Source organism: Caretta caretta, chromosome 2 (assembly GCF_965140235.1).
Source record: "Caretta caretta isolate rCarCar2 chromosome 2, rCarCar1.hap1, whole genome shotgun sequence".
Classification (NCBI taxonomy): domain Eukaryota; kingdom Metazoa; phylum Chordata; order Testudines; family Cheloniidae; genus Caretta; species Caretta caretta.
Genome location: NC_134207.1, coordinates 271,702,343 through 271,726,497, shown reverse-complemented (window position 1 = coordinate 271,726,497; position 24,155 = coordinate 271,702,343). Strand labels below are relative to the sequence as shown.

Here is a 24,155-nt window from a genome sequence, read left to right as displayed (position 1 = left end):
GTGAACTGTTTGCAAACAACAGGGGACCCTTTACCAAGGGGTCTCTGTGTGACATGGGGAATTCTTCCATTGACCAATCTACCTACCTGAGAGCACAAACCTATATATATTTACCAGGCCACATTTTCAGCTTGTCTCACTCCTGCTACTTTTTTGGTGACTAGATGGATTTACGAAAAAAATTGCACCAATAAGAAAGTTACACTCTTGAGGCACTTTTCCCCATTGAGGGACTAACTTGAATTAGTATCACCATTTACATAGCTAATAAATAACTTGATTAATAAAGAATTAAAGGAGGGTAATATAATTAATTCGAATCAACATAGGTTTATGGAAAATAGATCCTGTCAGTATTTTTATTTTTTACATTGACTTGGTTAAACAGTTGCAAGAGGCTATGTGGACCCTCTCTCTTATTTGGTGATAAGGCAGTTAGGCAACAAATTTAAACTAAACCATAATAAGCTGTTCCCAAACACAAATAAGAGCATCCATAGAGCTAACAGCACCAAAAAACAAGAACCTCTTCCTACCCTTGATGATGCAGCTTGAACAGGTGCAAGGGCCAAATGTAAATGTATATATCTAGAAACAAAGAATGTAGACCATGTTTACAAGATGGGGGACTCTATGCTGAGATGCAGTAACTTTGAAAAAGATTTGGGGGTCATAGTGGACAATCAGCTGAACATAAGCTACCAGTGCAGCACTGTGGCCAAAAGGGCTAACCCGATCCTTAGATGCATAAACAGGAGTATTTCGAGCTAAGTTCCCTGTAAGCTGCACGTCTACGAAGCAGCCTATTTAGCGCCACGCAGGCGCTCAGGGAACCAGCCCAGGGACCTGCTGCAGCCGGGGACAGCCTGGGGGAGGGGAGCCCCTCCCCCATCCCCAACCTAGCCCAGCCCCCAACCTACTGCGGCCGGGACGGCTCGGACCTGCTGCGGCGCCCTTCCGCTGGCCCCAACTTTGCTGTGGCCCTGACCTGCTGCGGCCAGAGCGGCACAGCCTGGCCCAGACCCACCTGCGGCTGGGGCAGCATGGACTCAGGCGCAAGCCTAGGCATGGCTCAGCCAGGTGTGGATCCAGGTGCAGCTGGAGCGGCCCAGCCCAGCCCCAGGCCCGGCCAGGGTGCCCCTCCCCAGATCCAGACATGGCGAGGGCGCCCCTCCCACAGCCCAAACCCAGCTCCAGCCTGGACATGCTGGGGCCAGGGAAGGGGCGCCTATCCTGCAGCCCCAGCCCCGGAACTCCTGTAGGGAGAGAGAGATGGGGGGAGTCCTATGTCCCCACCGTAGCCCCAGAGCACCCTCCTGCACCCCAAACTCTTCATCCCTGGCCCCACCCCAGAGCCTGCACCCCCAGCCGGAGCCCTCACTCCCTGCAACCCTCTGCCCCAGCCCTGAGACCCTCATCCCCGACCCCACCCCAGAGCCTGCATCCCCAACAGGAGCCTTCACACCCCTGCACCCAACCCTCTGCCCCAGCCCTGAGCCCCCTCCCACACTCCGAACACACATCACCTCCATATTGGTGCACATAACAAAATTCATTCTGCGCATGGGTGGAAAAAATTAGAGGGAACACTGATTTCGAGTAGGAGTAGAGAGATTATTTTACCTCCGTATTTGGCACTGGTGCAACTGCTGCTGGAATAGCATGTCTAGTTCTGGTGTCCACAATTCAATGAGGATGCTGATAAATTGGTAAGGGTTCAAAGAAGAGCCATGACAATGATTAAAGGCTTAGAAAACATACTTTATAGTGACAGACTCAAGGAGCTCCATCTGTTTAGCTTAACAAAGAGAAGGTTAAGAGGTGACTTGATCACAGTCTATAAATACCTACATAGGGAACAAATATTTGATAGTAGGCTCTTCGGTCTAGCAAATAAAATTATAATACGGAAGTTGAAGCTAGACAAATTCAGACTGGAAATAAGGCATCCATTTTTAACAGTGAGGGTAATTAACCAATGGAACAATTTACCAATGATTCTGTGGATTCTGCATCACTGGCAATTTTTAAACCAAGACTGGATTTTTTTTTTTTTTTTTTTATAAAAGATAGGCTACAGATCAAACAGGAATTAATTCAAAGAAGTCCTATGGCCTGTCTTATACAGGAGATCAGAAGAGATGATCCCATTGGTCCCTTCCGACCTTGTAATCTATGAATATAGCCCATGATATTGTACATTTATGACATTTACCTCCTCCACCAATTGAAAAAGGAATACAGCAAAAGCTGTCCTTTCTAAAAATTCCATCACTTAGAATCACACAAATGACAGCTGGAAATGATTTCTTGGTGTATGTGACAGGGTGACTCCCTTGTGATGTACTGTATCCTGCTGTTTGTGTTCTGTGTCAGCAACAACCTCGCCAAGCTCAATGCACTGACCTGGTAATCCAACATGAGGAGAAGTGTGCACCGCACACTCACATCACCAGGCCTCTTCACCTGGAAGCCATCAGTCTCCTGGGTAGTGGGAGTTCTGTGCCACTGCCAGAGGAGAAACAAAACAGGAAGCGGGTCAGTCTCAGTTTGCCTCTGTCTGACCTGGGAGATTGGGTGTGTATACACAGTATTTCATGCAAAAATTATCATTAGTTCAACAGTAAGATTCTGAAATCACACCGTCCGAACAGTATTGCCAGGTGTCCAATTTTTGACTAGAATGCCTGGTTGAAAAGGGAACCTGGCAGCTCCAGTAAGCACCTCTGACCAGGCCATTCCCTGCCTGCCCTGGCTCCACGTGGCTCCCAGAAGCAGCAGCATGTCCCTCCGGCTCCTAGGTGCAAGGGCAACCAGTGAGGCTCCATGCACTGCCCCCGCCCCAAGCGCCAGCTCTGCAGCTCCCATTGGCTGGGAACTGCGGCCAATGGGAGCTGCGGAGGCGGCACCTGTGGGCGAGGGAAGTGTGCCTTGGGGCCACAGGGACATATTGCACACTTCCGGGAGCTGCCTAAGCCCACACCCCAGCCCTGAGCCCCCTGCCGGAACCCTCACCCCCATCCTGCACCCCAAATCTCTGCCCTAGCCCTGAGCCCCTTCCCCCTCCCGCATAGCAACCCCTCAGACACTGTCCCCGACCAGAGCCCACACTCCCCAGCTAGAGCCCTCACTCTCCTGCACCCCAACCCATTGCCTCATCCCAGAGCCTCCTCCCACACTCCAAGCCCTTCTGCTGCAACCCCCAACACAGAGCCCCCTCCTGCACCCCAAATTCCTCATCCCTGGCCCCACCCCAGAGCCCGCACGCCCAGCCAGAACCCTCACCGCCCCCACACTCTAACCCCTCTGCCCCAGCCCTGAGCCCCCTTACGCACCCTGAATCCCTCATTTCTGGCTGCACCCCAGAGCCCACATCCCCTGCCCCAGCCTTGTGAAAATGAGCAAGTGAGTGAGGGTGGGGGAGAGTGAACGACTGAGGAAGGGGGAATGGAGTGAGCAGGGGGTGGGGCCTCGGAGAAGAGGCAGGGCAGGGAAGGAGCCTTAGGGAAGGGGCAGGGCAGGGGTGGGGCAAGAGTGTTCAGTTTTGTATGATTAGAAATTTGGCAACCCTACCTCTGAAGTTAGAAAATTCCAACTCTCCCTCTTGTTCATATGCCTTAAAATACAATCTCTCTTTATATCAGTGTATGTTATTTGTTGGATAGCACAATATATACTGCAAACTGGAATTTTTTAGACAATCTGTGATGGGGTATACAACCCCCATAGTGTGCAACAAGGGATTAAGGGATTATTTTGAGCTCAGACAGCCTCGCCCGCCACACCTGTAGCAAATGCTCCATCTGTTGGAGGCATTAAAAGGGAGGGAAATAGTTCATTTGGGGGACACAGCTGGAAGAGAGCAGACTTGCAGCCCACAGCTCCAGCAGCACACATAAGTGCATAGGGAAGCCTAAAGGCTCTGACACAGCTGCCCAAAGGGGCTCTCTCTGAGGGAAAGGAGGACCCACCCCAGAGATAATCAGAAAGGGAAGTATCCCCCTCTCCTCTGCCTGTGGACCCTGGACATTGGTAACTTCTTACTTATTTTGCTTGGACTTCCCCAACAGGGGAAAGCCTTGAACTAAGCTGACCTTGGGGAGGGCAGGGGGGAAGCGAAGGAAGGGCACGAGAGGAAGTGGCCCAGGGAGGACAGCTTTAAGCCGCCTTGGTTGCCAGAACACTGGTAGCCCAAAGGGCCCTGGGTCGGAGCCCAGTGGAGTGGGAGGGCCCAGGCAGTCAGGGATTGCAGCCGTGACCACTAGGCCACACTCCCCAACCAGACCCCAAGTGAGGACTATTACACAACCTCACATACTCTACTACACAGCTATATTTGTCACTGCCAGGGCTGTCAATTAATCACAGTTAACTCACGCGATTAACTCAAAAAATTAATCATGATTAATCACACTTTTAAACAATAGAATACCAATTGAAATGTATTAAATATTTTTGGATGTTTTTCTATATTTGCAAATATATTGGTTTCTATTACAACACAGAATACAAGTGTTCAGTGCTCACTTTATATTATTTTATTTGCTCTATAAAAATGATGAAATAGTATTTTTCAATTCACCTCACACAAGTACTGTAGTGCAATCTCTTTGTCCTGAAAGTGCAGTTTACAAATGTAGATTTTTTTTGGTACATAACTGAACTCAAAAACAAAACAATTTAAAACTTCAGAGCATACGAGTCCACTCAGTCCTACTTCTTGTTCAGCCAATCACTAAGACAAACAAGTTTATTTACTTTTACAGGAGATACTGCTGCCTGCTTCTTATTTACATCACCTGAAAGTGAGAACAGGCATTTGCATGGCACTTTTGTAGCCAGCGTTGCAAGGTATTAACGTGCCAGATATGTTAAACATTCGTATGCCCCTTCATGCTTCGGCCACCATTCTAGAGGACATGCTTCCACACTGATGATGCTTCTTAAAAAAATAATGCATTAATTAAATTTGTGACTGAACTCCTTCGGGGAGAACTGTATGTCTCCTATTCTGTTTTACCCACATTCTGCCATATATTTCATGTTACAGCAATCTCGGATGATGACCCAGCACATGTTCGTTTTAAAAACACTTTCACAGCAGATTTGACAAAATGCAAAGAAGGTACCAATGTGAGATTTCTAAAAATAGCTACAGCACACGACCCAAGATTTAAGAATCTGAAGTGCTGTCCAAAATCTGAGCGGGACGAGGTGTAGAGAATGCTTTCAGAAGTCTTAAAAGAGCAACACTCTGATGCAGAAACTACAGAACCCGAACCACCAAAAAAGAAAATCAACCTTCTGCTAGTGGCATCTGACTCAGATGATGAAAATGAACACGCGTCAGTCTGCTCTGCTTTGGACTGTTATCGAGTAGAACTCGTCATCAGCATGGACGCATGTCCTCTGGAATGGTGGTTGAAGCATGAATGAACATATGAATCTTTAGCGCATCTGGCACGTAAATATCTTACGACACCAGCTACAACAGTGCCATGAGAACGCCTGTTCTCACTTTCTGGTGACATTGTAAACAAGAAGCGGGCAGTGTTATCTCCTGCAAATTGTAACCAAACTTGTTTTTCTGAGGGATTGGCTGAAGTAGGACTGAGGGGACTTGTAAGCTCTAAAGTTTTACATTGTTTTATTTTTGATTGCAGTTATTTTTTTGTACATAATTCTACCTTTGTAAGTTCAACTTTCATGATAAAGAGATTGCACTACAGTTGCAATGGGGCAACTGAAAAATATTATTTTTCTTTTTTAAAGTGCAAATATTTGTAATAAAAAATAAATATAAAGTGAGCACTGTACACTTTATATTCTGTGTTATAATTAAAATAAATATATTTGAAAATGTAGAAAACATCCAAAAATATTTAAATAAATGGTATTCTATTATTAGCAGGGTGATTACTTGCGATTTTTTTTAATTATGTGATTAATCACGATTTATTTTTTTAATCGCTTGACCGTCCTAGTCACTACATGTATGTTTCATTAACAAAGTTTATTTTCAATGGAAATTAAAAAAAAAGGTAATAATCTAATCAGCAAACTAGCTGGTTCTACCTGGGGCGCCAATGTGGAGACACTAAGAAACTTTGTACCTGCCTTGTGCTATTCTGTAGCAGAGTATTGCTCCCCAGCGTGGCCCAGCTCTTTTCACAGAGGACTAGCTACTACAGGACAGGCCCAACAAAGACAATAACAGAACGCCACTTGCCGTCACCTTTGGCCCCCAACTAAAACCTCTCAAGCGCATCATCAAAGATCTACAACCTATCCTGAAGGATGACCCATCACTCTCACAGATCTTGGGAGACAGGCCAGTCCTTGCCTACAGACAGCCCCCCAACCTGAAGCAAATCTTCACCAGCAACCACACACCACACAACAAAAACACTAACCCAGGCACCTATCCTTGCAACAAAGCCCGATGCCAACTCTGTTCACATATCTATTCAAGTGACACCATCATAGGACCTAATCACATCAGCCACACCATCAGGGGCTCGTTCACCTGCACATCTACCAATGTGATATATGCCATCATGTGCCAGCAATGCCCCTCTGCCATGTATATTGGCCAAACCAGACAGTCTCTATGCAAAAGAATAAATGGACACATATCAGACATCAGGAATCATAACATTCAAAAACCAGTCGGAGAACACTTCAACCTCTCTGGTCACTCAGTAACAGACTTAAAGGTGGCAATTTTGCAACAGAAAAGCTTCAAAAACAGACTCCAACGAGAAACTGCTGAACTAGAGTTAATTTGCAAACTAGATACCATTAACTTGGGCTTGAACAGAGACTGGGAGTGGCTGGGTCATTACACAAATTGAAACTATTTCCCCATGTTAAGTATTCTCACACCTTCTTGTCAACTGTCTGAAATGGGCCATCTTGATTACCACTACAAAAGTTTTTTTTCTCTTGCTGATAATAGCTCATCTTAATTAATTAGCCTCTTAGAGTTGGTATGGCAACTTCCACCTTTTCATGTTCTCTGTATGTATATATATCTTCTTACTATATGTTCCATTCTATGCATCTGATGAAGCCCAAAAAGCTTATGTTCAAATAAATTTGTTAGTCTCTAAGGTGCCACAAGTACTAAGGAGACCAACCAACCAACCAGGCCTAGCTGTTGGTACTGTTCAACACCGCCCCATGACATCAGGTGATACGTCACCTTGCGGAATCTACTCCTTAAGGTGCAAGACATGCTACATGTACCCTCACTGGAAAATGTATTTAATCTGCTGAGCCACCATATCAGCTCAATTTCCCTATGAAACCTCAATATCACCTCCAGGTGGCATACTAGATGGCAAGAACAAGCTTCATCTACAAATCCAATAGTACAGCCAGTGGTATTGACCTTGTTTGCCATCTTTAAGTAAAGCTCAATAATTTCAGATGCAAAGTGCTCAGATGTGCTATCTTTGTGACTCCCTCTTTTGCTGCTGTGGCCAGTTAAAAGATATAGGCCATACATACACTTGTAGGCTACACCCAGCAGCATGGACTGCCTAATTCCCTCATGGACTTGCATAATGCCCTTCCCTCAGCTGCTGAATGTAGATGCAATCGTAATATATAACAGAGTTTATATATTCATAAACAAAACTAATATTTAAAACTGGAATCATAACATGGCCACAAAAATTTTTACACAAATTTTTTCACACACATATATATATATATACAGTACACACACACACACTAGGAAGGACTTCACACAGTGCTGAATTTAAAAATAAAACTTGGCACTTACAATACTATCATTTTGAAATCGATGCTTATTCACAACTTTTTAAAGTTCTTATCTTCATTAGCCAATACATCATGTAAGTTCCTTGATCCAGAACTCACAGTAAAGATGAAAGATCCACACCAACTGGCTCCTTATAAAAGGGCATCAGCCTCAGCATCAGTAAAATTCCAACACCAAAGTCTTCTTTCTCAAAGCCATGGCTTTGTTGCTTACGATGCCTGAATGAAGATTATTTAAGCACTACAGTCATAAATACTATGTATGGCAAATCTCTTTCATATCCCTGAGAGAACACCTCTCTGAGAAGCCACTTGTAAGGCCACAAACATCCCAGCAGAAAGAGTCAATGAAAGTAAACATGGGAGGGGGAATTAAGAGTGTACATAATTGTTGAGTTGCAATAGAAGCAGGGTTGTGTGTCAGGGTTGCGTGAACCTCCTACCTCCACCAGATGATTGTCAGGTCCATAAAGATCTTTGTCCAGCTCAATGACCAAACTTTTAAAGAAGGAGGAAAACTTCCGCTTCTGTTTGCTGATCTGTAAAATCAGAAAACAGAGAAATGTCAAAGAACGAACCTCAGCCTGGGCTTACTGCTAACTTTGTGCCTCCTCGTCCGGAACATGAATTCCCAGACTGGACTGGATCCAAGGTCCATCTAGTCCAGTCTCTGTCTCTGAGAATGGCCAGTACCAGCTACTTCTGAGGAAGGTGAAAGAAACCTGATAGTGGGCGATTATGGAATTACCTGTCCATGGGGGAAGATTCCCCGTAACCCTGTCAGAGAACTTTGGCTTGTACCCTGGAGTAAGATAGTTTATCCCATCTATTGTAGGGATGGATATTCTTTTTTTTTTTTTATCTGAAAAAGCACAGGGCCTCATTTACATCTTGTGGCAGTGAGCTCCACAGGTTAATCACGCACAGTACAAAAAATATTTCCTTTTGTCAGATTTAAATTTTGCTTTGCTATTTCATTGCTGGTCAGCATGTCGAAGTCTCACCCTGTCCCTCCCAGAAACATACCGTGGTTTGACAGTTGCTGTGCGGCATCTGCTGCTTATTACACTAATGGTGATTGTTTCACTATTATCTTCTCCTCCACACATTTGCTTGTTTCAGAGTAGCAGCTGTGTCACTCTGTATCCGCAAAAAGAAAAGGAGTACTCGTGGCACTTCATTGGCTGAATTCAGTGGAAAATACAGTGGGGAGATTTATATACACAGAGAACATGAAACAATGGGTGTTACCATACACACTGTAACGAGAGTGATCAGGTAAGGTGAGCTATTACCAGCAGGAGAGCGGGGCGGGGGGGAACCTTTTGTAGTGATAATCAAGATGGGCCATTTCCAGCAGTACACCATTTGCTCAAGAAACTCCCTGAAAAAGCACAAGAACAAATCCACATAGACACACCCCTCGAACCCCGACCAGGGGTATTCTATCTGCTACCCAAGCTCCATAAACCTGAAAATCCTGGATGCCCCATCATCTCAGGCATTGGCACCCTGACAACACGATTATCTGGCTATGTAGACTCCCTCCTCAGGCCCTACGCTACGAGCACTCCCAGCTATCTTCAAGACACCACTGACTTCCTGAGGAAACTACAATCCATCGGTGATCTTCCTGAAAACACCATCCAAGCCACTATGGATGCAGAAGCGCTCTACACCAACATTACACACAAAGACGGACTATAAGCCGTCAGGAACAATATCCCTGATAATGTCACGGCAAACCTGGTGGCTGTACTTTGTGACTTTGTCCTCACTCATAACTATTTCACATTTGGGGACAATGTATACCTTCAAATCAGCGTCACTGCTATGGGTACCTGCATGGCCCCACAGTATGCCAACATTTTTATGGCTGACTTAGAGCTGACAGCTCTCGTCCCCTAACGCCCCCACTCTACTTGCACTACATTGATAACATCTTCATCATCTGAACCCATGGAAAAGAAGCCCTTGAGGAATTCCACCGTGATTTCAACAATTTCCATCCCACCATCAACCTCAGTCTGGACCAGTCCACACAAGAGATCCACTTCCTGGACACTACGGTGCTAATAAGCGATGGTCACATAAACACCACCCTATACCGGAAACCTACTGACCGCTATGCCTACCTACATGCCTCCAGCTTTCATCCAGACCACACCACATGATCCATTGTCTACATCCAAGCCGTACGATACAAACACATTTGCTCCAACCCCTCAGACAGAGACAAACACCTATAAGATCTCTATCAAGCATTCTTACAACTACAATACCCACCTGCTGAAGGGAAGAAACAGACTGACAGAGCCAGAAGCGTACCCAGAAGTTACCTACTACAGGACAGGCCCAACAAAGAAAATAACAGAACGCCACTAGCCATCACCTTCAGCCCCCAACTAAAACCTCTCCAACACATCATCAAGGATCTACAACCTATCCTGCAGGATGACCCATCACTCTCACAGAACTTGGGAGACAGGCCAGTCCTTGCTTACAGACAGCCCCCTAACCTGAAGCAAATCTTCACCAGCAACCACACACCACACAACAGAACCACTAACCCAGGAACCTATCCTTGCAACAAAGCCCGTTGCCAACTGTGTCCACCTATCTATTCAGGGCCTAATCATAGGGCCTAATCACATCAGCTACACTATCAGAGGCTCGTTCATCTGCACATCTACCAACGTGATATATGCCATCATGTGCCAGCAATGCCCCTCTGCCATGTACATTGGCCAAACTGGACAGTCTCTACGTAAAAGAATAAATGGACACAAATCAGACGTCAAGAATTATAACATTCAAAAACCAGTCAGAGAACACTTCAGTCTCTCTGGTCACTCGATTACAGACCTAAAAGTGGCAATTCTTCAACAAAAAAACTTCAAAAACAGATTCCAACGAGAGACTGCTGAATTTGAATTAATTTGCAAACTGGATACAATTAATTTAGGCTTGAATAAAGACTGGGAGTGGATGGGTCATTACACAAAGTAAAACTATTCCCCCCCTCCACCACACTGTTCCTCAGACGTTCTAGTCAACTGCTGGAAATGGCCCACCTTGATTATCACTACAAAAGGTTCCCCCCCCCGCTAGTAATAGCTCACCTTAACTGATCACTCTCTTTAGAGTGTGTATGGTAACACCCATTGTTTCATGTTCTCTGTGTATATAAATCTCCCCACTGTATTTTCCACTGAATGAATCCGATGAAGTGAGCTGTAGCTCACGAAAGCTTATGCTCAAATAAATTTGTTAGTCTCTAAGGTGCCACAAGTACTCCTTTACATTTGCTTATGTTTCCCACCTGTTGCCTCTCATCACATACTTAGATTGTAAGCTCTTTAGGGACAGGTACAGTGTGACCAAAAGCACCCCTTTATTTACAACCTACACACTACTGTAATCATCTTTCTACAAAATATGTCTTGTGAGGTATCATTTGAAAACTAATAACTAGCTGGTAATATCACGTATGTAGCAACATTATATGTAAAGTAATGAAATCCTCCTGCATGATATTAATAGCACATTTTCAAAACCACATTGCCCCGACTAGGCAAAACTTGTTAATCAGAGGAATGTGTGTTTATCTCAATTTATATATACATAATAAACAGGATGCTCAGGACAGCAAGGGGGAAAATGGCAGGGAGACAAGGAAAATCAGCATTTCAGAAAACACAGTGAGAGCAAGCATGTTAAAGAAGTATGGGCTGGATGAATGGACTATAAGGTGGATAGAAAGCTGGCTAGATCATCGGGCTCAACGGATAGTGATCAATGGCTCCATGTCTAGTTGGCAGCCGGTATCAAGCAGAGTGCCCCAAGAGTCGGTCCTGGGGCCGGTTTTGTTCAATATCTTCATTAATGATCTGGAGGATGGCGTGGATTGCACCCTCAGCAAGTTTGCAGATGACACTAAACTTGGAGGAGAGGTAGATACGCTGGAGGGTAGGGATAGGATACAGAGGTCCCTAGACAAATTAGAGGATTGGGCCAAAAGAAATCTGATGAGGTTCAACAAGGACAAGTGCAGAGTCCTGCACTTAGGAAGGAAGAATCCCATGCACTGCTACAGACTAGGGACCGAGTGGCTAGGCAGAAGTTCTGCAGAAAAGGACCTAGGGATTACAGTAGATGAGAAGCTGAATATGAGTCACAGTGTGCCCTTGTTGCCAAGAAGGCTAATGGCATTTTGGGCTGTATAAGTAGGGGCATTGCCAGCAGATAGAGGGACATGATCATTCCCCTCTATTCAACATTGGTGAAGCCACACCTGGAGTACTGTGTCCAGTTTTGGGCCCCACACTACAAGAAGGATGTGGAAAAATTGGAAAGAGTCCAGCGAAGGGTAACAAAAATTATTAGAGGCCTCGAACACATGACTTATGAGGAGCGGCTGAGGGAACTGGGATTGTTTAGTCTGCAGAAGAGAAGAATGAGGGGAGATTGGATAGCTGCTTTCAACTACCTGAAGGGGGGTTCCAAAGAGGATGGATCTGGTCTGTTCTCAGTGGTAGCAGATGACAGAACAAGGAGTAATGGTCTCAAGTTGCAGTGGGGGAGGTTTAGGTTGGATATTAGGAAAAACTTTTTCACTAGGAGGGTGGTGAAGCACTGGAATGCGTTACCTAGGGAGGTAGTGGAATCTCCTTCCTTAGAGGTGTTCAAGGTCAGGCTTGACAAAGCCCTGGCTGAGATGATTTAGTTGGGGATTGGTCCTACTTTGAGCAGGGGATTGGACTAGATGACCTCCTGAGGTCCCTTCCAAAGCTGATATTCTATGATTTTATGAGAAGAAAGAGCACAGAATCTCCTTCACCACCAGACTCCATGTCACCTTCTTTACTGTTTGAATAAACTTTGCTTGGAGGGGTAATCTTCAGAAGGATCTAATTTAAAGGGTGACTGGACTATAAAAGTGAGGGGCAAAAATACCCCAAATCATCTCTCTTCTACCTATGAAGAAAAAAGGAACCCGCCCTTTGACTTTGGAGGGAGATCCTGACCTGAGAAATTGGTCAGCCATGTTGCTGGGAACATGTGGTAAGGATGTTACCTTGAACCAAGTCTAGCTTGTTGAGTTTTAGTTACCAAGACATGTTCTATCTTTATTTCTCTTGTAACCGTTCCTGACTTTAATACCTGATACCCGAATTCACTCAAAATCCCATCTTCTTTTATTAATAAACTTGTTTTATTTTTTAATTTAAACCAATCCAGTGTTGTGTTTAATCTGAACTGTTTGGTAATGCCAATTAAAGTAGCAAATTGTTGAATATTGACCCTTTACAGGGGCAACGGACCTTTAACATCTGAACTGTCAAGGAAAGGGCTGGACAGCACAGACCGCATGTTTGGAGAAAATTCAGGACTGGGAGTGTGTTGGGGTCACCCTGCAAGTAGTAATTAAGGCTGGTGGAAGCCAGAGTGTGACTGGGGTGGTCTGGCAGGCTGCTGGGATCAGAGCTGCTGGACCAGGGCTGCAGCTGTACTTAGTCACTCAGAGTGTGACCTGCATGCTGTTAGGCTGTTTGTAAGCAAACAGGCTGGGAACTAGAATAACAGAACACTGAGAGGCACCCAAGGTTGCAGGGCAGGTAGTGACACAACCCTTCACTGGTCTGGATTGCACCCCAGAATACGACAGACTGTCTTTGCTATATGTGTGTTCTGCACTTAGCAGAAGGGGACTAAAACCTTGATTGGGACCTTTAGGCACTACTGCAATAAAAATAATAATAATCCTCTTCCAACCTGGCCCTGACCCCCTACATATGCTCTCTTACACTTCCTATGAACACAAACCACCTTACATCCTCTTCTTGCCCCTCTAGCCTACTCCTCACAATGCAGCCTGTCCTGCTCATGTCACACTACATAGTAACATTGCCGTCCCCAGACAAGACCTATTCCACAAGGTATGGCCCAAATCCAGCCTACATCTACAAATGGAATGAATTTCCCCCAGTGCAATCCTCTTCTCCCCTTCTATGTTTGGGTCTCTCCCTTTCTTTCTTTCTGTCAGTATCATGCCCCCTCCCCTCCCTTTTTGCCCACATGCCACAGAATTATGTCTGTTCTTCTGCTTCTGCTGGACATAATGCTTCTACAGCAGTAGTGGCCCTTCCACTCCTATATGGAGATATCCTTTCTAACACTGACATTCTCTGACAGTCCAGCATCCTACAGAACACAACAGGAACTTCCAGCCCCTTCTCAACCCTAGTGGAGAGAGAAATGCAGCCAAGTCTTACATCATCCAGGAGCTTCCCTTCCACTCGCAGCTCCCAAGATGCAATGCTGCCGTCAGAGTCATCAGCATCAGATTTTGCAGGGTTAAAGGTGTTGGAGATGTAAAGCCTCAGTTTCCGTTTTTGCTGTTAAACAAAACAGAGATAAGAAAATAACACACACAGCGCACATTCCAGGCATGGGGCAGCCCTGGGATATAGATGTATCTAAGTATTTATATGGCCCCCTATCACTGTAGAATTTGAGTGCTCAGTGGAGTTGCACCAGCTTACTTCAGGTCTGCATTTGTCCCTGGGTATGTAACAAAACTTACTGAAATGCTGGATCTTGAAATTCCATTCAGAAACCCTCAGCAGTGAGGAAGAGCAGAGAATGGGCCATACACCAAGGAAGAAAGAAGGGTACCGTGCATACCCCACAGCCCTGGAAGTCAATGTCCTACTGTTTTTACAAACCTTTTGAAAACTATTTCTTGTAAAAAGATTAAATAATTCTGATGCTTTAAAACAATCTCATTCTTCCTTTCTCAATTCCAGCCAGTGTTGATGAGGACACTGATGAGCCATAACAGCAAAGCTCTTGCCATATGAATGTCTTTCATGGATGACTCAATCCAGATTTTTATATTGCAGGGGGTAACCAAACCATGGCTCGCAAGCCACATGCAGCTCTTTTACAGATAAAGTGTGGCTTGCCCCCCCCCCGCCCCCATTCTCCACTTACAGACTGTGGGAGGGAGTTCAGGTCTTCTGCCAGAGACAACTGGTGCCTGCTGAGAGTGGGGAGGGGCACATTTTAAAGGTTCAAACCCCCCAACAGCTTGAGTCATGCCCCCCCCCACACACATACCCCATACCCTCAGCGGTTCTCCCTACATCTCCCAGCTGTTTGCTGCAGCCTGTCCCCACAGACGCAGCTCACAGCTTGCCAAATCCAGCAGCTGCTGTGCAGGGAGGGGGCCCAGTAGCACCATGTGATGGAGCAGGGCCAGCAAATCTTGGCAAAAATCTGAGGAAGCATGTGATCCCATGAGTCCCCACCCCCTGTTGCCTCTGGCTCTGCCCAGCAGTGAGGGGGGGGGTCTCAGGGCTTCAATACTGCGGGGCGCGCCTGCTGGGGCTTGGGACTTCAGCAGGGGTGGGGCTGAAACCCCGAGATCCCCCCGTTCCTGCAGTGCTGAAGCCCCAAATGTCACTGGGTGCCTCCCACGGGGCTGAAGCCCCAAGCCCCATCAGGCAACTCCTGTAGGGCTGAAGCCCCGAGCCCAATCAGGCACCTCCTGGGGGGCTGAAGCCCTGAGACCCCCCCCTTCTCTGCAGGGCAGAAGCCCCTAACCCCACCACCCTGCCGCGGAGCTCAAGCCCCAAGCCCCGACAGGCACACCTCGGCTCTTGAACTTCTGAAGATGGTTGTATGCAGCTTGGAGGGTCAGTAAATTTGGTCATCCCTCTTATATTGGCATCCGTTTCTGTAGTATATGAACTTGCAAAACTAGATGCACTAGCAGTTCCATCCCCCTCACCATATTTCCCTATCCTGCAGAGCTTTACCTGTAATGTTCACCCACACACTGCTCTACCCTCCTGCACAACTCTGCTGCCACCCCAATTGCCCCCTATAACACATGCATTCTAGGCCTCCCCAGTAACTATTTATCCCATCACTTTCCTCCATTCCCAGCACAGCTATCTCCCCCATCTCTGCACTGCTCTGATCACCCATAATATTCCCCTAGCAACCAGTGTGGTGGGTTTTGTACCTGTGAGCACACAAGCTGCTCCAATAAACCATCAGACCTTATAATGGTAAAAGAGAGAAGCTTTCGAATTACACAGAGCCGAAGAAGAACTTTGTGTAACTCAAAAGCTTGTCTCTGTCACTAACAGTTTTTCCAGTAAAAGATATTAGCTCACCCACCTTGTCTCTCTAATATCCTGGGACCAACACGGCTACAACTACACTGCAAACTTTATCATCTCCATAAATATCATACCTTCTTAGATGACTCACAAAACCACCTCTTCCCGCCTGACCTGCCTCCCTCTCAATAATTCTTTCTGCAAGGCTTGCTGATTACACAAACTTATCATGACTCAAACTGACCTCCTTATTTGACCTTCTAAACCCTCTCCACTTATTTCATTACCATCGACATCACCATCATCTTCCCTGTTATGCCAACTTGCAACATGGAGGTCATCTTCAACACCTAACTCTCACTTTCTCCTTATATTCAGGCTATATCCAAATCCTTCTGTTTTTTCCTCCTCAATATAACAAAAATTCTGCCCCTTCATCTCCAATTAGATGGTCCAAAGAGCCAGTTCTTCAAACCCTGATCTTTCCTGTCTTCTTTACTGCTAACTCCTCCACTCTGGCCAACCATGATATCGACACGGTCTCCTCTAATCCATTCAGAATGAGACAGGTAAAATTATCTTTCATCCCTGTCAACTAGACTACATCACACCTCTCCTTGCAGCTCTCCACTGGCTCCCCTTGCCTAGCACATCCACTTTAAGCTTCTCACACTTCCTTCATGTTCTTGTACAAGTCAGCTGCACCCTACGTATCAGAACCTGTCTCCTTTTGTGCCACAAGGAAGAATCATATAATAATTATGAATAACAATGCTAAATGATGCTTACCTATGGATTTCCTAGTGTGTCCTGCATTCTATGTATCTTGCTTTTAGCTTGTAAACTCTTCAGGTGTAACATGATGGACTCAAATAGTCTGTCTACGCTGCAAAAAAATACATGCAGCTGGCCCATGTCAGCTGACTCAGGCTCGTGGGGCTCAAGCTGCAGGGCTATAAAACATCTTGGTAGAGGTTCAGGCTCAGGCTGGAGCCCAGACTCTGGGACCCTCCCCACTCATGGAGCCCCAGAACTTAGGCTCCAGCCCAAGTCCACATCTACACTGCAATTGTATAGCCCCACAGCCCGAGCCCCACAAGTCCAAGTCAGCTGACACAGGCTGGCCATGGGTGTTTTACTGCAGTGTAGACATACCCAAAGGCTGCTACCCTGGGCCAGGACAGTCCATTTGTATGCACGTGAGCATGTGATTACTGCTACACAAATAATAACTAATAATAAATGGTGGACTCAAAGGTGCCTGGAGAAACCAGCAGAATATGTAACTCACATATGTGAGCTGTTCTTCAAATCAGATGTTCATACAGAGGACATTGCAAACCAGCCATTGTCTCAGAAAAGACCATCACCCCAGTAAGGGCATTAATCAGAGATCTCCCAACACCAATGCAAAAAGAAAGACCCATGAATTTGATTAATCCATGTAGACTCATGGACCATATCAAATTCCAAAACATGCTAAAGGACTGCACCACTCCACCAACAGGTCAAGATATTGAGGATCTGAGAAACCATTATCCTCATACTTGAATCTTGACCTTCACCATAACTGCCCCCGCAGAGGCACTTCCTTCCTCATCAGCCACACAGATCTTTGTTTTCTGAAACTTTGTGCTGGAGGAAGACAAAGGGACAAAAACTCAAGCACCAACAGCAGAAAACAAAGACTGGAAGAGACAGGTTGAAAGACACAGAATTCCTTCAAGCTCACTTTAACCTGTGTTACAGGCCAAAAGAACCTTTCGATCAGCCTCCACTTCAAATACCACTCAAGAAATTATTTGAGGTGTTAAACGGCTTCATTAATCATGATGTCTGCAGCCCACAGCAGAACCCAGCACTGTGAAGAACTATCCTCCTACTTCACTGAAATGATCACACACATTCAGGAAAGTTTCTTTGGCTTGCAGGGATCTGATCCCCCTCTGCCAGCCAACCAACAACCCATCTGTGTTCCCAGACTCCAGCCCATTCACTTCACAAGAAGCATGGGTGTGAATCTGACCCCTCCTCTTCCTGGCTAGTGCAAGAGAGTCATGAGTAAATGGTTCCACTCTTGACCAAAACAATCAATCCCTATTCAAGGAGGAATCTTCCCTTCCTCCTTCAAATATATAATAGTCTGATGAACATTGAATAAGCCTACCCTGGATACAGTGGTTCTAGCCAAATACTACTCATTATTAAACTTTCAAACTCATAGAGAAGCTAGCCAAAGGCTGACTAGAACTCATCTAACCAAAGCCAGCAACCTATACCTGACACAATCTGGATTCAGGCCAGGATATGGGACAGAAAAAGCATATTAATAGCACTGATAGAGGATATGCTGCTGTCAACAGGTAAAGGCAGACAGTCATCCTCCTCTTACTGGATCTCACTGTAGCATTTGACACTGTCACATACTGTTGTCCTGCCTCAAAGAGGTGGCAGAAGTCCAGGAGAATGTGTTAAAATGATTTGAGTCATTCCTGGATGGACACATGCAGAGGGCAGTTTTGGAAAACTGCAGATAGATGCCCAATTTATGGAGTCCCGTTGAGACCAGTTCTGTCTCTGATCCTATGCAACATCTAGATGAAGCCAAAAGGAAACCTGGTGAGACGACAATAATTCAAATGCTGTAATATGCAGATAATATACAGTTCTACTTATCCTTCACTACATACAACTACACCTTTACTACCAAGATGGCCTAGATCTTGGACAAGATCGGCTTTCAAATGAAGAACAGCTGGCTGAATCTAAACCCCAGCAAGACAAAGGTAACGCTGGTTAGCAGTATAAGCACTTTGCAACCATAGTGTTGTTTCCTTTGGTTGATGGTTCACACTCACAGTTGGTCAATTCATTTCACAGCTCACATGCACTTTTGTATTCCTTGCTGATGCTAAAGCTCTCACACAGCAGCATCTGTGAACTTTGCTTTCTACATCTGTGGTTCATTAGGAGACTCCATCTCATCCTGGCAGATGATGACTTTGCCTCAGTTATAGACACCTTTGTTACCTTCTTGCTGGACTACAGCAATGCAATATACCTGGTTATGACACCATCCACTATTAGGAAATGCCAGCTAGCACAGATTGTAACAGCACATCTCAGCAACACAGATCACCACAAGCACATCACACCTGTTCTCTGTACCCTAACTTCCCACAGAATATCAAGTCACAGTCTTGGTCTTTATTACAAAGGTGCTCAGGAGCCTGGGACCATGATATTGAAAAGATCGTGTAAAGCTCCAGGATGAAGACCAAGATCAATATATCTGTTCCTCAGGCACACTGGAACTGCCCACCACAAGAGTAATGTTCATCATGTTCAGGAGATAGAACTTACTTGAGGACTGGTTCAAGATGGTGAACTGAACTCCACAGAACTAAGAACTATCACCTTCCACTTAAAGTTCAAGACACTTCTTTGACCTCCTTTCAATAATATACAGGTATAGCAGCACATTCATTTTAAAAAAAATAAAACCTACCAAAACAAAACACTATAGTGCTCTCTCAATTTTCCTCCTGGAGAGAGGATGAAAAAGAGAAAGAAGGCTCTCAAATACTATGGTAACGAACACAGCATAAGAACCTATGCAGAATGGAACAGAATATACTAGAACATGAGTCTCACATATACACTGGAGAACAGATCTTGCAACCATATGAACAGTAGCTGTTTCTATCTCTGAGTTCTTCAGGCATCAGATTCACAATAACCGGTGGAGCTCATAAGTTTGATTAAATAAGCAGCATTCCTAGAAATCAACCAAGTCTGTTTAGAAAACTAACTATAGTTCACAATGCTTACATTCTTAACTTTTGTACTTGCATGAATGCATTCGATGAAGTGAGCTGTAGCTCACGAAAGCTTATGCTCAAATAAATTGGTTAGTCTCTAAGGTGCCACAAGTCCTCCTTTTCTTTTTGCGAATACAGACGAACACGGCTGCTACTCTGAAACCTGAAAAGAGACTGCAACTTCTGTGAGGTGCCCAATGTAAATTACAATCTCCACTGACTGCCTGAAGGTGATTGTAACTTGCTGGCGAGTTCACTGAAGGTTACAATCTCTGCTGGATGCTTTCCTAGCTCTGCTAGGAAATCTCATGCAAGTTACAACAGATATCAGAGGATGAACCAAAATCTGCTGAAGGCATAGAATTCTGCCTGACTGCAGGTTTTGTGTACAGCATTGTGTACAGATCTAAGTGTAGATGTCCCATATAGACCTCCATGCTGCTCATAGATTCATAAATTCCAAGGCCAGAAAAGGCCACTGTGATCATTAGGTCTGTCTTCTATTTAACACAGACCACAGAACTTCCCAAAAATAATTCCTAGAGCAGATACATTTAGAAAAACATCCAATTTCGATTTAAAATTGTCAGTGATAGAGAATCAACCATGACTATTGGTAAATTATTCCAGTGGTTAATTACACTCACTGTTAAAAATATTGCCAGTCTGAATTTGTCTAGCTTCAACTTCCAGCCATTGGAATGTGTTAGACCTTTTCTCTTCTAGACTGTGAAGCCCATGATCAAATATTTGTTCCCCATGCAGGTATTTATAGATCGGGGTTGCAAAACTGTATTGAGGGCCAGGTAGGGAAGGCTGTGTCTCCCCAAACAGCCTAACCCCTGCCCCCATCTGACCCCTCCCACTTCCCACCCCCTGATTGCCGCCCTCAGAACCCCCGAACCATCCAACCCCACCCTGCTCCTTGTCCCCTGACCATCCCCTCCCGGGACCGCACCTCCTATCTAAACCCCCCTGCTCCCTGATTGCCCCAACCCACACCCCCACCCCCTGACAGGCCCCCAGGGATTCCCACGTCTATCCAACTCCCCCTGCTTCCTGTCCCCTGACTGCCCCCTCAACCTCCGCCCCATCCAACTGCCCCCTGCTCCCCGTCACCTGACTGCCCTGACCTCTATCCACACCCCTGCACCTAACCGCCCCCCGGTACCCCACTCCCTATCTAATCCACCCTGCTCCCCGCCCCCTGACCGCCCTGCCCCATCCAACCACCCCCTGCTCCCTGACTGCCCCCCGGAACTCTCTGTCCCTTATCTAACCCCCCCGCCCCCTTACCATGCTGCTCAAAGCAGCATGTCTGGCAGCTGCGCCGTCCGGCCGGTGCCAAAAACGCTGCTGTGCTGCCCTGCAAGAGAGCACAGCCCCACTGCCCAGAGCGCTGCTCACGTGGCTGCAGGGGTGGGGGAACAGCAGGGCAGGGGCCAGGGGCTAGCCTCCCTGGTGGGAAACTCAAGGGCCGGGCAGGACGGTTCCGTGGGCCGGATGTGGCCCGTGGGCCATAGTTTGCCCACCTCTGTTATAAACTGTAATTAATTCACCGTTAACCTTGTCTTGTTAAACTAAACAGATGGATCTCCTAGAGTCTGTCACTGTAAGGCATGTTTTCTAATTCTTTAACCATTCTCATGGCTCTTCTCTAAACCCTCTCCAATTTATTAAATTCCTTCTTGAATTGTAGACACCAGAACGGGACACAATATTCCAGCAGCAGTAGCACCAATGGCAAATACAGAGGTAAAATAACTTCTCTAATTCTCCGTGAGATTCCCTTGTTTATACAGCCAAGGATTGAGTTTGCCCTTTTGGCCACAGCATTGCTTTGGAAGTGCCTGTTCAGCTGATTATCCACTGCGACTCCCAAATCTTTTCCAGAGTCACTGCTTCCCAGGATAGAGTCCTCCATACTCTAAGTATCGCCAAATTCTTTATTCCTACAGGTATACATTTGCATTTAGCCATATTAAAACACATACTGTTTGCTTGTGCCCAGCTTACCAAGTAATCCAGATCACTTTGTATTGGGGAGCTCTCCTCTTCATTATTTACCGCTCCCTCAAATTTGTGTCATCTGCAAACCTTACCAGTGACTATTTTATGTTTTCTTCCAGATCACTGATAAAAAAACTAAATAACATAGGGCCAAGAACCAATCCCTGCAGGACCACTAGAAACATACCCTATCAATGACGACTCCCCATTTACAATTATATTTCGAGACCTACCAGTTAGCCAGTTTTTAATTGATGTAATATGTACCATGTTAATTTAATATTGTTCTAGTTTTTTTCATATCATGCTCCTAAGTGTAGGGTAAATCTTGTCCTTAAAAGACAGAGTAGATAAAAATCTATGCTTTTGTATCTACATATAGAGAGGCTGACAGGCAGACAAACCACAAATTGGTATGATGTGGAATAAAAGTTTTAATCACATGCATTTGGTAGTCTCACAAGAGGTTACTAAAGAAATTTAGGAGACATGGGGAGGATTGGAAACTAATTTGAACTACTCATACAACTTACTTGATTTGAAATGAATTATATCAATTCAGAAAAAGACCCGGGCCTCATGGAGGACATAAGAACATAACAACAGCTACACTGGGTCAGACAAAAGGTCCATCTACCTCAGTATCCTGTCTTCTGACAGTGGCCAATGCCAGGTGCCCCAGAGGGAATGAACAGAACAGGTAATCATCAAGTGATCCATTCCCTGTCACTCATTCCCAGCTTCTGGCCAACAGAGGCTAGGGACACCATCCCTGCCCATCCTGGCTAATAGCCATTAATGGACCTATCCACCATGAATGTATATAGTTCTTTTTTTAACCCTGTTATAGTCTTGGCCTTCAAAACATCCTGTGGCAAGGCATTCCACAGGTTGACTGTGCGTAGTATGAAGAAATACTTCCTTTTGTTTCTTTTAAACCTGCTGCCAATTAATTTTACTTGGTAACCCCTAGTTCTTGTGTTATGAGGAGTAAATAACACTTCCTTATTTACTTTCTCCACACCAGTCATGATTTTATAGACCTCAATCATATTCCCCCCCCTTAGTTATCTCTTTTCCAAGCTGAAAAGTCCCAGTCTTATTAATCTCTCCTCATATGGAAGCTGTTCCATACCCCTAATAATTTTTGTTGCCCTTTTCTGAACCTTTTCCAATTCCAATGTATCTTTTTTGAGATGGAGTGACCACATCTGCACACAGTATTCAAGATGTGGGCATACCATGGATTTATATAGAGGTTATATGATATTTTCTGTCCTATTATCTATCCCTTTCTTAAGGATGCCCAACATTCTGTTAGCTTTTTTGACTGCCGCTGCACATGGAGTGGATGTTTTCAGAGAATTATCCACAATGACTCCAAGATCTCTTTCTTGAGCGGTAACAGCTACTTTAGACCCCATCATTTCATATGTATAGTTGGGATTATGCTTTCCAATGTTCATTACTTTGCATTCATCAATATTGAATTTCATCTGCCATTTTGTTGCCCAGTCACCCAGTTTTTAGAGATCCTTTTGTAGCTCTTTGCAGTCTGCCTGGGACTTAACTATCTTGAGTAGTTTTGTATCATTGGCAAATTTTGCCACCTCACTATTTACCCCTTTCATCTCTATGAAGACCTCTGCTCACTATGCATTAGCAGTAAAAACAAATAAGCAACCAAGCACACACAAATGCTAGGCTATATAAGCAATGACATGGAGAGTAATATGGAAAATATTGGACGGATAGCCGTGTTAGTCTGGATCTGTAAAAGCAGCAAAGAGTCCTGTGGCACCTTATAGACTAACACACGTAACGGAGCATAAGCTTCTGTGGGAGAATACCCACTTTGTCAAATGCATGCATATATTCACCCACGAAAGCTTATGCTCTGATCCGTCTGTTAGTCTATAAGGTGCCACAGGACTCTTTGCCGCTTTTATGGAAAATATTATAATACCATCATATAAATCAATGCTGTCATCTCATCTGGAATACTAAGTGCAGTACTGGTCACCCCCTCTCAGGAAATGTATTGGAGAGTAAGGTGGAATGCAGAGACAAATTATGAGAATGATTAGGTGTAGACCTTGAAAAGATTGGGCTTGATTCTTTAGTCAGGAGAAAAATTTAAAAAGACATAAGAATGGTGTGACGAAGTGGGACTGTTCTTAATGTTTCCTCTGAATAGTGTGGGGGTGCCTCAGTTTCCCCCAGGCAGTTCTTAAGTATCTAGGGGGTGGAGTAAGGGTGTATGATCATTGCAGAGCCCTAGAGGGCATGTGTGTGCAGGAGTCTGGACACAGAGAATGGCCGACACCCTGTTTCCTGGCAACTGATGGCCTGGGCCCTTCCCCCCCTGCAAGGTGAGAGCTGAAGGGTTGGAGAACAAAGGAAT

The 24,155-nt window shown here is 45.2% G+C and overlaps 1 protein-coding gene across 12 annotated transcripts in view; it reads right to left on the bottom strand.

Annotated features, from left to right (window-relative positions):
* Positions 1-24,155, bottom strand: part of SMARCD3 (SWI/SNF related BAF chromatin remodeling complex subunit D3) — a 268,276-nt gene that overhangs the window by 79,687 nt on the left and 164,434 nt on the right. For all 12 annotated transcript variants that reach the window (XM_048842073.2, XM_048842074.2, XM_075126139.1 and 9 more), the window contains 3 exons: positions 14,064-14,186; positions 8,232-8,327; positions 2,407-2,508 (listed from right to left, as the gene is read on the bottom strand). In XM_048842073.2, the coding sequence (XP_048698030.1) occupies positions 2,407-2,508; positions 8,232-8,327; positions 14,064-14,186 (321 nt within the window). The remainder of the gene's footprint in view (positions 1-2,406; positions 2,509-8,231; positions 8,328-14,063; positions 14,187-24,155) is intronic.